The 14,373-nt window shown below is 51.6% G+C and overlaps 1 protein-coding gene across 1 annotated transcript; it reads right to left on the reverse strand.

Annotated features, from left to right (window-relative positions):
• Positions 1–6,153: 6,153 nt before the first annotated feature.
• Positions 6,154–7,230, reverse strand: LOC120679280 (calmodulin-like protein 2). The gene has a single exon (XM_039960825.1). The coding sequence runs from the start codon at positions 6,941–6,943 to the stop codon at positions 6,377–6,379; it is 567 nt and encodes a 188-aa protein (XP_039816759.1). The 5' UTR covers positions 6,944–7,230; the 3' UTR covers positions 6,154–6,376.
• Between the last annotated feature and the right edge of the window lie 7,143 nt (positions 7,231–14,373).

Genomic DNA, 14,373 nt, shown 5'->3' on the forward strand with positions numbered 1-14,373 from the left:
ATTTTTTTACTTTTGGAAATTTATAATTTGTAAATATAAGTTTTTAGTATAACTTTTGCGCGCCTTCAGTGGAGAATAAACTATCATCATAATTTTTTATGATAGATATAACTTTTACGTATAACTTTTTTCTAGCAACTTGAGGAATAATTTCTTAATATAACTTTCACGATACATATAAATTTTTAGCATAACTTTTACGATCTATACAATTTTAATGCATAGATTTTTTTCCAAATACTTATGGAGCATAATTTTTTAGCATAACTTGTAGAATGTTGTCTTTATCAGGGAGATTCCTCTTACAAAAATTCTTTTACACAAGTTCATCATTCAACTTTTTACGTACGAAATTCATCATACAACTTTTGAGTACAACTCTTAGTATACTTTTTAGATAACTTTTCACACAATTTTGATTTGTCGAGATAAATTTTTCAACACAACTTCTATGAAGATGTAATTAGGAAAACTTATCAGATAACTTTTTATGTACAAGTTTGTCATACAATTTCTAAGCACAATGCTTGATATAAATTTTAGTAGATTTTTTTCTAAAGACTTTGTCAAGAGAATTTCTCTAGATAAATACATAGTAGAAAGTAAAAAAGTTAAAACCTGAAAAAAGGAATAATAAATAGTAGAAAGTAAAAAGTTAAAACCTGAAAAAGAATAAATAATAAACGCTGCCATTACGGAACACAGGGAAGAAAAATAGAAAAGAAAAAAAAGAGAAAGGAAATCGATACCTACCTCCCGCCTGGCTGTCTTTTTTTTTTTTTGAAGTCTCCCGCCTGGCTGTCACGTGGCCACGTGGGTGGACACTCGCTGGCTGTTCACGTGGGTGGGCACTCGCTGGATGTTCCGTCACGCGCCACGAAGCACGTGCAAAGGAAACTGTGCGGGAGGAAAACTGGAGCCGGAATCCAAAAAAGGAACAAACGTGTCGACGCGGAAACCGAAAAAGAAGGGGAAATTTGTGTGTGGGACACTGCCAAAAAATGGATTTTTACCAAGCACACTACCAATACCGATTTTGTTCCTCACACACCATGAAAAAGTGGCTTGGTGTGCAGCACACCGCACCGAATAATGTAAATGTTTGTAGCTCAGATAAAAGGCGAAAAGACCATATTGCCCTCAGCAGGCCCAAGCTGCGTGCCGGTCTGCTCGCCTGCCCATTCCGCCGTGGCTCGCCGCCGTCCCCTTGCCCGCCTGCACGGCCGCGGCTCGCCGTTGCTTGCCTGTGCCGCCGCGGCTCACAGGCCAGGCACAAGAAACACCTGCCACCGGCCGCTGCTGCTGCTGGCCGACGCCGGCCATGGACTTCGACGACCACGACGACGGCGACGAGATGGCGCCGATGCCCGTGAGCTCCAGCTACGAGACTCTTCGCGCGAGAGTGCTGAGCAGTGCCGGGGAGCACCGCCACCGGGCGCGAGGGAGCTCAACCGCCGCCTTGGGTCACTGCACGTGGAGAGCTCGGCGGCCACGAGTAAGCGCCGTCGCGGCTGGGCCTGGGGAGCTTCACTGCCGGGTACGTTCGCGGGCAGTGCTGGAGACGGATGCGAGCTCGACGCGGAGGTGTTGGGAGGCGGGTGGTGCTGGAGGTGGAGCCGAGCTCGGCGCGGAGGTGCTGGAGGCCGATTCGGCGGAGGAATCGTTCGATTCGCCGGCGAGCAGCGATTCAAGCTCCCTCCCCCTCCGCGCGGGGCCTCACTGCGCGTCCTCGCCGCGCTCCCCTGGCTGAATTGAGTCCGCGCCCGCGCGCGCTCGAGCTCGGCGGCGACGGCGGCCGGACCAGCAGAGCGCGCGCGGGGGCCCTGCCTCGAGCTCGGCCGGCGGATGGCCGAGCGCGCGCGGATGGCCGGCGGCGCCTCGCTCCCCTCCTCTCCATCCTCAACGGGCGCGGGGGGCCGAGCGCGAGCTGCGCGGTGGAGCAGGGGAGCTCCAGCTCGCGGCTGCCGGTCCCTCGCGGCGGGGTCTCGTAGCTGGAGCTCCCGTGCCCCGGCCTCCGCGCGCGCCGGGTCAAGGGGCGGCAGCGGCGCGGGCTAGCGGCGGCGCGGACTGGTGTCGAGGGGCGGCGGCTCGGGCTAGCGGCGGCGGTCGACGTGTTGGAGCGGGCGCGGGGGAGTGCCGGCGGTGGCCTCTCGGAGGGGGAGAAGATGACATGTGGGCCCGAGGGTAAAATGGTCTTTTTACACCTTTACTCAGCTAAAAATGATTAATATACTTGGCGTGGTGTGTTGGAGACAAAATTGCAATTTCACGATGTGTTGGAGACAAATTCAGCTTTCAGGATGTGCCTCACACAAAACCACTATTTCAGAGTGTCCTGCACACAAATTTCCCAAAAAGAAAAGGAGGGACCGTCTGAAATCGCGCGCGGTTATCCGTCCTAGCGCGCGCTAAATAGTGTCGCCCAAGATAGATAAGTCATCCATCATTAAAGTCCACTTTAACTTAATTATATGCTGCAAATACATTCAGCATTTTTGATAAATATGTTCAACATTTAGCTTTCAAAATATTGAAACTGTAAAAATAAAATATTAAAATTGGAAATGTAAAATATTAAAAATACTAAAATAACTAAAATAAAAATGTTAAACATTTATTCTCTGCCAGCTATGTGTTTCTTCTCCAGCGATGGCGTACGCGGGCGCGGCGGCGCGCGACGGTGGCGGCGGCAGCAGCACTGTGCAGCGGCGGCGGCGCGCGGCGACAGCAGCAAGCAGCAGCGTGCAGCGACACGCGACAGCACACGCGGCGGCACCAGCGGCAGCCAGCGGCAACAAGCAGCAGCCCGCCGCATGCGGCGCGCAGGCGGACATGCAGGCTAGGGCGGCGGCACCGCAGGGTGATGAAGGGGACGGAAGGAGGAAGAAATATTAGGGTTGAGGAGATCTAACAAATGAGATGGTTTGTACGAATCTCAAACACTGGAAGGTGGGTAAGAAAAAATTATCTGGAAGATATAAATGATTAACGTAAGGAAACTCGAGGAGAAAGGAAAGAGAAGCCCACAAGAGTGAAGTGAACTGTGAGATCTTTCATGAGAATTATCTGAGCTTAGCTGGCCTAATAAGGCCCATTTTGAGTGTGAGATCAAGTTCCCCTACGGGAAGGCCGTTTCAACCCGAAATGTTAGGGTCACACGTGTGACCGGCAGTCAAATCATTACGCAAGATTTAATAATTTTTTTATATTCTAGAACAATTTTTTTTGGAACAAAATTTTTTATATTGTTGGAACAACTGGAAATCATTCTGAAAAAATGTTTCGAAACAAATTTATCTGAATTATACATGTAGACCAATTTATTGGGCCAGTTTAAACATGAAATCTAGAGTGTGGAACCTTAGTGTGCTGCAGGGGGTCACACGGCGTCAGCGCTATGGATCGCGCGCTGCAAAAAGCAAAACTATCGCCTGAAGGATGTGATGTTCTTTTGGACTAATTTTTTATTGGACCCTGTTGGATTGATCTCCACCAGTTGGCCCAACGCCAACTGGGCCCTTGACTCGCGTCCTGATCGGGGACGCCCAGCCCAACACGGCTAGTGGGCCCCCATCGCGCAGTGCCATATAAAAGAGAGAGGTGGGGTTGGTGGCTTGTTACACGAGGTTCGCCGCTGCCCAGTTTCCCCACCGAACCCTAGTCGCAATCCGATCAGCGAGGGGCTGAAGCGATGGAATGCGCCACTAGCGTCAGCCACTGCACCACGCCGGCATCAGCTCTACCGGCGCGCTATCGCCATCTGGGAGTCGGCGTCACTGCATCGCCAACCCTAACAGCGGCGCCATGGATCACAGCAAGTGTGACGGGTTTTGTCCAAAGGAAAGTGAGTTTTCCGTTTGATCTACTCCAAGTCGATCTGTATGTTCTAACAGACCCAACAACTATTGTTTGGTTCAGTCCATTTGGACCACATATCTTCCTTCCCACCACACACTTCTTTATTCCATTTACATGCAAAGCTGTTTGACTAGCTAGCTACATGCTGCATTTACATACATACAACGGATGCACCTTTCTTTCTTTTTTGTTTGTTTTTAATTTGGTTTTTTCTTTTGTACTGATTTCTTTCCTATCATTTTTACTGTTTTATTTTGCAATGCTCCATTAGATATTTTTTATTTATTTGTTTGCAATGTTAAATTATTTGTTCACTTTTATAGATTAAATTTTTCCGTGATGTTGATTCATTTGTTCGCAGTATTTATTTTTTATTATTTATCCCATACATCTAAAAGTTCGTGATAAGTAATATTTTGTTCGTTGCACATTACTATTTGTTCGTAATGTTTAATCATTTTGTTCGCAGAAAATAATTATTGTTCGCGTTCTTAAAATATTTGTTCCTAGTAAATAAAATTAATTATTTATTATTAAAAATATTTTAGAAAAATATCGTGACCTTTTTTATATACATGCGCAAAACCTCTCTTCTATTTTGCTGACAACATGCTTGCACCTATTTTTGTTCGTGATGTTCAAATTTTGTTCGCAGTGTATAATTATTTGTTTGTTGGATTTAATATTTTGTTTGCAAAGAAATATGTATTTGTTCGCAACAGTACATACGTTCGAGATTTCTTAAAAAATATTTGAAAACTAAAATTCTCTAAATATAGTTAAGTATGGCGTTGTTTTGAAGATTTTGACGTAACAAATACAATGATGCAATTGAAATTTAATTTGGATATCCATTCAGAAATTTATGATTTTTTTTTGCTTCAAACTTGTTTACACATGGATGATGTTATTATTTTATTTTTTATGTATGTATGCACATGTCCTTCTCTCTCCGTGGGTGTAAACAATTAGATTTAATGGGTTTTTTTAGAAGGAAAATATATTGATCTTAGCGCATTACACCGGCCCTTTCACAAATAGGACCCCAAAGAAAAGGAAAATTACAAAGAAGTCCAAAACTCCTGTTCATCTTCCTCGAAGCCTTCAAAGATTCGTTTGTCACCGCCGCCGAAGCCGCTTCCCAATCGTCGTCGGACACCAGAGCCAAACTCCACAAGGTGGAGGCCGCAGAGGAGGGATTATTTCTAGGCGAATCAGCCGAGTACACTGCCTCTCAGACGCATCGGCCAACTCTCGTATCCACGACGCATCCTTCGATTCCACCGCCGGCAACCCGAGCAAAGCTCAGATTTTCACCAAAGATCATCTTCCTCGAGATTAACAGGGTCAACAACATCATCACCTGAAGAAGACGACGATGCGCCGGCCCTCGACTCCTGGACAGGTCTCCCCAGCCTCTCCGTTGACGTCGGAGTAGATCGCCATCAGAGAACAGAAGAGGCTGGGAGAAATTATTCCGCTGCGCCGCCGTCGCCTCCGCATCGCCGGCGTCGCCAGGAAAAGCAAGCCGCAGAGGAGCCACACTCCTCCTGCAAAACCTAACTCCACCGCCGAACATCGACGGCGAGCAAACCCTAGACCTAGGTGGACTCAACTAAAACCCTACGAAAACAGGCAATCTGTTGAAGAGACGGACCCCGTTCCTCGTCACCACCGGCAGCGAGGCCGGAGGCGAGGGAACGGGCCCCGCAAGCGGCGGCGGCGGCGGCGGCGGCGTCTCCTTTCTTTCGCGAGAGGTCAAGGGCGGCACCTTATGTGTGACGTACTATGAAGTTGGAAAGTAGCCCACCGGCGTGGAACTTCTCCTTCGGCCAACGGTGGAATGTCCTATCGCCTTCGGTGACATGTAACCGCGCCCGTCACACGGGTGACCCCCAACCGCTCCCGTTTCAATTTAAATCCTATTCAGTCTTTTCATATTTTCCACAAAATGAAAAGGAACAGATTTTTCTGTTACAATTGAAAGATTTTGAAAATTGAAGTTTCCCGGTTCCAACCAAAACACATAAGTTATGTTTTACCATCTCGTGAGGATCTAATTTTCTGCTGAAATTCATATAAATTTTTTGTACCAGTCATTTGTTCCAAGCAGCTTTTAGCGAACAACCTTCCAACCCCAAAAGTAACCATTGAACATCCTATGTGCTCTGCATCTGCTATCGCCAATCGCTTCTCGTTGGGCCAATGTCTCTGCAGGAGTGCAGTCGCCAATATTTTGCATTCTATATAATCGTAATCCAGGTGTTCTTTCTCTTGCGATTGAGAGTTGAACTACTTCCTGATGATCTTTGTATCATCTGAATAAACCGTAAAATGATCTTCAGAAAATCATGTGCCCATATCTAGATTGTGAGTATACACATGTACTGGATGCATCATTCGGCTCAATTCCGGCCAAGAAAAAGCATAGAAAGAACTAACGAACAAAGAATCTTGGAATGAAACAGAGGGACTCATCCGGCCCGGCGGTCCAACAAATGGCTATACTATTCCTAACTCACGAGCTCGTCTCCATGAGCTTGACGAACTCGCCGAAGTCGATCCTGCCGTCCCTGTCCTCGTCGTACGCGTCGATCATGCGCTGGCACTCCACGGCGCCGGCGCCGGCGCCGAACCCGAGCGACCCGAGCACGCTCCGGAGCTCCGCGGCGTCGATGAACCCGTCGCCGTCGCGGTCGAAGACCGCGAACGCGGCGCGGGCCTCCTCCACGGTCGCCTCCTCCTCGTCGAACAGCGCCGCGGCCTCCTCGAACCCCACCGACGCGGCGGCGCCGCCGGCGCCCATCACCCCGAGCACCACGTCCATGTCGATCGCGCCAGCGGCCGCTGCGACGGCGGGCTTAGCCGGAGCCGGCGACGCGGGTGCGGCGGCAGGGGCGGGAGCGGGGGCAGCGTCGCGGCGGCTGGACGAGGAGGAGGAGGAGGTGGTGGTGGTGGCGGCGGCGGACTTGATGACGGCGGTGAGGAAGAAGAGGACGGCGTTGACGGAGAGCGTCAGCACGGCCTGCGCCAGGGAGATGTTGTGGGAGGAGGTGCTGGGCGCGGACGCGGAGGCCATGTCCATGGCGGCGGTCGCTTGCCCTGGTTCCTTGCTTCCTTGATCCCGCGTCGGCGTCGTGCGTGCAGCGCCGGGGGGTTGGAGACCGACTCCCTCTTGCCTTCCGCGACTCCGATGGTGGCCGGCGGGTTTGGCGTTCGATGGTTTCGACTGATCCGTGGGCGCGGCGAAATATATAGGGCATAGCTCGGCGGGAGGGGACGGCGCGGGGCGGGCGCGACCGCGCGGAAGGCGAGAGGAACCGGGGCAAGGCAAGGCAAGGCAAGGCCTTGTCGTGCGCGAGCGGAGCAACCGCCACCGGGAACGCGAAAGCGGCCGGGGAGAAAGCGAGACGGTTCGTGACGAGGCAGCTTCGCGGAAGGAGGCCAGGCGGCAGGTCTGGGTGCGGGCCTGCGGGAGTTTTCCCCGCGGCTTCGCGCCGTGGAAGGTGGGACGGGGCGGGGCATGTCAGGGCCGGGGACTTGACCGACGGCGCCCGTCCCCCGTCGTCCCCCGTCTCCGTGCCTTTTGGAGTTGGAACAGAGAAATTCCACGCCCACTTCGCTTTCCTGCTGTCGGTGCCGCCGCTGCTCAGCTCCTCCGTTCGCTTTCGCGTGGTTTCGTTTCGCCTTTTCTCGTCTGCGCTTTGGCCCTTTGCGGGATTGGAGTTGATTTGATTTGGCGCGGCGGGTGGACGGACGTGGGTGGCGTGGAGCACGCACGGTTCGCGGTCGGGTGGGTTGACCGGATTTTTGCGGTCGGGTGGACCAAGTGGCGAGGTAAATTTCACCACGGCTGGAGTTTTGCGTCTCCAAAGCAACAAGTTTCTGGTGCATAACTTGCATGTTCTTGTCCTGTGGCACAAGTTTATATTGTTTCACACTTTCGCTTTGCCTTGGAAGAAATTGAAATTTCACCGTCTCCGAAACAAAACGCGTGCTTTGGCTCAAGACCAATATGCATTCCAACTATAGGAAAGAGTTTGCAGATTATTGTGTGTTTAGTTCTTTGGTGTAAAGTTTTTGAAGTATACACACATATTTGAAGTACTAAACGTAGACTAATAACAAAACAAATTATAAATTGTGCCTGTAAAGTGTGAGATGAATTTATTAAACCTAATTAATTCATCATTAGCAAATATTTACTGTAGAACCACATTGTCAAATCATGGTGCAATTAGACTCAAAAGATTCATCTCGTAATTTACACGCGAACTATGCAATTGGTTTTTTTATTTTGTCCACATTTTGCACTCTATGCATTTACCCAAATATTTGATGTGATGTTTTTGACCAAAATTTTTTGAAAACTAAACGAGCCCGAATGGTCATGACTTGTTGCCCCCGTAAAGAGTCTTCACCCGTTAGTAGTTTTATTACACATATGAAAAATAAAAAAAGAAACTCAATGCTCCGGAAACGCAACCACATGTTTAACTGTACAACTTTTTTAGAACGTTTGGAGAAAAATCAACGGCTCACGTCGCACGATCCGCCGGCTGGAAAGTCATAGGCACCAAGAGACAAAAAAATAAGGCACCCAATATGCACCGGGTGCATACCGAATTGGTGGGACCCGCACCAGGGGAGATGAGGTGGGATAATTGTTTTTTCGAAATTTTTTATTTGATCAAGAGTATAATAGTAAATTCATAATTGTGTGAATAACGTTTCGAGTAGTATAGTTGTCGGTACCTTTGGACTAGTGTACCCCCTCTTGCTGTATCAAGACTCGCGTAGTTATCCGTAATTACGCCCTAAAGAGCTGAATAGCCGGACCTCTGGGGTCTGACTCCATCTAACCGGACCAACGGTCCCGGACCCGCTTTCCGCTCAGGGACGGGTCCGATGTCCCATGTGTTTCGGAGAACGGAGCGCTCAGCCAAAACGGCAGGGGCCCCGGACCTCCCATCGAGTCCCGGAACCCCAAATACTATCCGGACCCCTTAGCGGGGAGGGAACAGACACCCCGCCTGGGGGGGGTCCAGAGCCGCCACGTGTCCACAGGCGCAGGCACGCGCGCAGGTGCGCAGCTTCCCCGGGAAGACTCGCTCACCTACCGCATTCAATGCGGTAGACGTAAGTGCGCTCTGCCACAGCAGAGCCCGAGGTGACTTTTGACAGGCTGTACTATTGACCGCGCGTTACCAAGGCGCACAGTGCAGCCTCTGGCGCCGCCCACGCCACGCGCGTCAGTCTGCAACGCCAGTTAGACACGACAGCTCGGCGACGGGGTATCATAACGGCTACACGGTAGACCCAACAGTCTACGCCGCAACCTAGACCGTCTCAACGGGCGCCTCGCCGATGGGACAGGTGAAGACCCCCCCTCGGTTAGAGAGTCTACAGGGCGATGAAGCATATCCGGAAAGATATTCACAAAGCACTGTTAATGTCTTTTTCATAGTAAACTATACATCCTGATTGGGCCCACCTGTCGGGGTCCAACACCTATGTACGCGTCCTCCTTGCGCTATAAAAGGGGGGCGCCCGCTAGAGAAGGACAAAAGTCAAAAAAAGGGACTTAGAGGCAGAGGACAGACTCATCCTTGGGAAAAAGTGCAGTAGAACTCTCAGTGGACGTAGGGTATTACGCTCCGGCGGCCCGAACCACTCTAAATCCCCGTGTATTCTTGTGTTCTTGCTTCATAAGTAGATCTGTAGAATCGTTTGCACATCCTCGAGAAACCACCCTCTGGGATTAGGCGGGTGCACTATGCCACCCGGCTGTGGCCCTCCTCCTCGAGCCACGACATCTGGCGCCGTCCGTGGGGAGCGCGCAAGCGTTGGCCAGATCTTCGCTCACCTCCCGGCTTCTGAGGTTGAACTCATCCTCTGCAATGACGACAAGAAGATGAAGAATGGCACGGCGTCACTTACGCCGCATGCCCTGGCACCGAGGCATCAGTGTCCTCAGTGTGGTGGCGCACGGTAGCGGCGCCTGCTGTGCGTCGCCACTGCGACACCTCAGAGCCGGCACGGTGGCGCGCAGGGGCGACGCCTGCTGTGCATCACCCTACGACACCTTAGCGTCGGCTCAAGGTTTTCTCTCAAGCAACCACCGGGGGTCCCCTGCGGCGCCATGGCGTCGGCTCAAGGTTTCCTCTCAAAATGGAACCTGGAGCTGACGGCTGTGGCTCGGGAATGATGTCTGTCGCCTTCTCCCTCGCCTGGCTCAGGCCTTCATTGGAGCTGCTGCAGACAGGTGTCGACCTCCGCCACAAGGCGCGGGGGCTCTATGCGAGCACCAAGGTGGAGCCGGCGAACGACCGCCCTTCTCCACGCTCCGTGCTCGTCCAAACGAGCACACGTCCTTCCACTGCGACTGGGCGGCAAGCCAGCTTCAGTACATCGAGAGCGGCCATCGGGTTGGCTTCCGTCGGCCACTGGCAATGGCAGGACCACTCCCATTCAAAGCCAAAGAATTTGTTCCTATGCTATCTGAGCGTGGGACAGTTCTTGTACTGGGAAGGGCCCTGCAAGCTCCCAAGGTGATGCTGGATGATGCTGTACAGGCACGTCCAGGGCGCTTTCACCTCCAACGTCTGAGAAGAGCCCCCAAAGTGGTAGTTCCACTCCGGCCAGGAACGTACATCCCTTACGGGACGACGGCTGAAGGTTACCCCTAGATAGGATTGAGTGTATTTCTCCTTTGTAATGATGTGGTACCTACGTGTGGTCCAGAGCGGTAAAGGTCCGCCCTTGTAAACCCGACCTCTGGCTTCATCGCACAAACAGGCGGCGAGTGGTCCAGAGCGGTAGAGGTCCGCCCTAATAATCCCGACCTCTGATATACACCACAAATCAAGTAATAAAGGAGATTTGCTTTCTCAGTCTTATCTTTACATTAACTTAATTGCACTCAACCGTTCGGCTTGCATGTTTTTTCTTCTCCAGTACGGAGTCCTTTCTCTTTTCGCTAACGATCCAAATTGAGTTGCTGGCTTTTGGACAGGTCGGGACACCCCTTCTAGCTGGAAGACGGTCCAACTTCTAGGGACTGGCTCCGGGGAAGTGGTACTTGTATCCTGGGGTGGAGAAGTTCTGCGTAGCCGCTTAGCCTAGTAATGTACCCTAAGCCTACGCACTTCACCGCCCTGTTACAAGTACCCTAGTATCCGAGGCTGCCGTACCTAGAGGTCCGGACCCCTTTCTAGTATAAGGCGTGGTTTCCTATGCCCCACTACGAGGTTCGCTATCGTATCTCGGTGGATCGATGGAGACAGCTCAAAGTCCACTCCGGTGGCCCGCTCCGGCGGAGACCGCTCGCCACGGTCGCTCAAGTCCACTCCGGTGGCCCGTTCCGGCGGAGACCGCTCGCCACGGTCGCTCAAAGTCCACTCCGGTGGCCCGCTCCGGCGGAGACCGCTCGCCACGGTCGCTCAAAGTCCACTCCGGTGGCCTGCTCCGGCGGAGACCGCTCGCCACGGTCGCTCAAAGTCCACTCCGGTGGCCCGCTCCAGAGGAGACCGCTCGCCATGGTCGCTCAAGTCCACTCCGGCGGAGACCGCTCACCACAGTCGCTGAAGTCCACTCCGGTGGCCCGCTCCGGCGGAGACTGCTCGCCACGGTCGCCTGGAGATAGGTCCGGGGAAGTGCTTGCTCCCTGGACGGTTCGAGGTCCGTGCAGCCGCTTAACTTGGTTCCGTACCCTAAGCCTGCACCTTCACCGTCCTACGGAGCGCTCTAGTACCTGAACTTGGCAACAAGTGCTACGGCCTTTAGGGGGTCCGGAGCACCCGCTCGCGGCATGAGCATGCCAGCACAGCCAAGTTGTGCCAGAACACATCACGATAATGGCCCCACCTGTGGGTTCGTACCTCCCCCGAGGTGGGCCCGGGGCCCACTGTCAGTACCTCTGGACTAGGGTACCCCCTCTTGCCATGTCAAGACTCGCGTAGTTATCCGTAACTACGCCCTAAAGAGCTGAACAGCCGGACCTCGGGGGTCCGACTCCATCTCACCGGACCAACGGTCCCAGACCTGCTTTCCGCTCAGGGACGGGTCCGGTGTCCCATGTGTCCCGGAGAACGGAGCGCTCAGCCAAAACGGCAGGGGCCCCGAACCTCCATCGGGTCCCGGAACCCCAAATACTATCCGGACCCCTCAGCGGGGAGGGAACAGACACCCCGCGTGGGGGGGTCCGGAGCTGCCACGTGTCCACAGACGCATGCACGCGCGCAGCTGCGAAGCTTCCTTGGGAAGACTCGCTCACCTACCGCATTCAATGCGGTAGACGTAAGTGTGCTCTGCCACAGCAGAGCCCGAGGTGACTTTTGCCAGGCTGTACTATTGACCGCGCGTTACCAAGGCACACAGTGCAGCCTCTGGCGCTGCCCACGCCATGCACGTCAGTCTGCAACGCCAGTTAGACATGACAGCTCGGCGACGGGGTATCATAACGCCTACACGGTAGACCCAATAGTCTACGCCGCAACCTACACCGTCTCAACGGGCGCCTCGCCGATGGGACAGGTGAAGACCCCCTCGGTCAGAGAGTCTATAGGGCGATGAAGCATATCCGGAAAGAGATTCACAAAGCACTGTTAATGTCTTTTTCATAGTAAACTATACATCCTGGTTGGGCCCACCTGTCGGGGTCCAACGCCTGTGTACGCGTCCTCCTTGCGCTATAAAAGGGGGGCGCCCACTAGAGAAGGACAAAAATAAAAAAAAGGACTTAGGGGCAGAGGACAGACTCATCCTCGGAAAAAAGTGCAATAGAACTCTCAGTGGACGTAGGGTATTTCGTTCCGGCGGCCCGAACCACTCTAAATCCCCGTGTGTTCTTGTGTTCCTGCTTCATAAGTAAATATGTAGAATCGCTTGCACATCCTCGAGAAACCACCCCCTGGGATTAGGCGGGTGCACTACGCCACCCGGCTGTGGCCCTCCTCCTTGATCCACGACAATAGTTTAGAATTGAATGGTGGATCTAATATAGTTTGAGCCATTTATTATTTAGACCCTACAGGCGGCGGCGATTTGGATGAACCCTAGGCGGCGGCGATCCGTGATCCAGTTGAACCCTCGCAGCCACCGCAAACCATAGCGGCCTCCGACAACAGCTCCGGTGGCCGGTGCGCCGCGTCCATCCATCCAAGAGGATGGTGTAGGGATCTGGTGCCAACTCTGGTGAATCGGATAATCCCTCATCGAATTCCTACAACATTACTTCATCTTGCCAATGCTTTGATCTATATCCTTTGTTTCTCTACTGATCAGTGTCATTTTTGTTTGGTAGGGGGAATCCAACATTTTGTTTGGCCACCAGAGTTCCAGCAAGTTGCATGTGGCATTTGGCATCTGTATCGTCTGGAGGCAATCCAGCTGAGAAATGATGCCATTGAAGAGAAGGAAGCTATGCTTTCAGAATAGGATCAGCCATGAGATGTATGACAATTAGTCAAATCTATGGGTTCATCATGTGCATGTTTGGGGTGATGATGGTTGCCATACTATTTGGCACATTCCTGAAGAAGTAGGTTGGTGTAGCACTGTTCATGCTCATTTTGCATGAACAATGACTTGTTTTGAGGGAGGTTGTAGTGGACGCATGGGTGTGTGAACTGAAGTAGATGCAGGTCTAGACTATGCATGGTCTAGTGGTAATGGAGCCTTTTTTGTGTGAACTGAAGTAGCTGTGTCTCCCGTAGCTGTGTCTCTTTTGATGTTCAATGATTGCTGTAATTGAAAATGGCTACGGTAAAATGCGTGATATTTTGTTGCTTGATAATCAACTTGCTAATTTTGTGATTGAGCATGAGAAGGACAGGTTACATGTTAAACAGAGGACTACAATTATTCTTCATACAAGGTCTGCAATGACAATACAACATTGCATTAATCCACCAAACTTCACAAAGCAGGCATTGTTGTTCATCAACGGAGCTCAGATCATTGGCATTCACCAGCATAGCTGGACACCACAATCACCAGACAACTTTGGAAGGAGCACCGGTCGGACTGTTGCTGCCATGTACACGCACAGCCCAACTGGCGGCCCACGAAGTGGGGCTCATCCCAAAATATTGACAAGTAATATAAACGGTGACCACCGGTCCAACCGGGTGAGTGCTGTGCAATCTATGTTTACAACATTCACCGGTTAGATCTGTTGTGGCACCGTGCATCATTCACCGGTTTCTGGAGTGCAAGGTAACATTCCAAGTTAAATGCACTCACCAGTTGGACTACAGCCGCATTGTATGATCTTTCTGGTAGAGTAGGAGGGTCAATTTCGAATCGGTAGGCTCACAGATGCCTAAATTATGGTCCACTGCTCTAGAACGGTGAACACAGGTCCAAATGGTGTTCGTAAAGAACAACTTCATCAGGTTTTCTGATGAATCCTTTATAAAACATACTATTTGTCCATGAGTGCAACCGGTGAGTGCAGTAAAAGAGGATCACGTCCAAAATCATGTCTTTTGAGTACGTACTCAAAGTCTTTCA

Source organism: Panicum virgatum, chromosome 2K (genome assembly GCF_016808335.1).
Source record: "Panicum virgatum strain AP13 chromosome 2K, P.virgatum_v5, whole genome shotgun sequence".
Lineage (NCBI taxonomy): Eukaryota > Viridiplantae > Streptophyta > Magnoliopsida > Poales > Poaceae > Panicum > Panicum virgatum.

Excerpts from the sequence above, each read along its gene's own strand:
- LOC120679280 (XM_039960825.1), bottom strand. The coding sequence starts at position 6,943 with ATGGACATGGCCTCCGCGTCCGCGCCCAGCACCTCCTCCCACAACATC.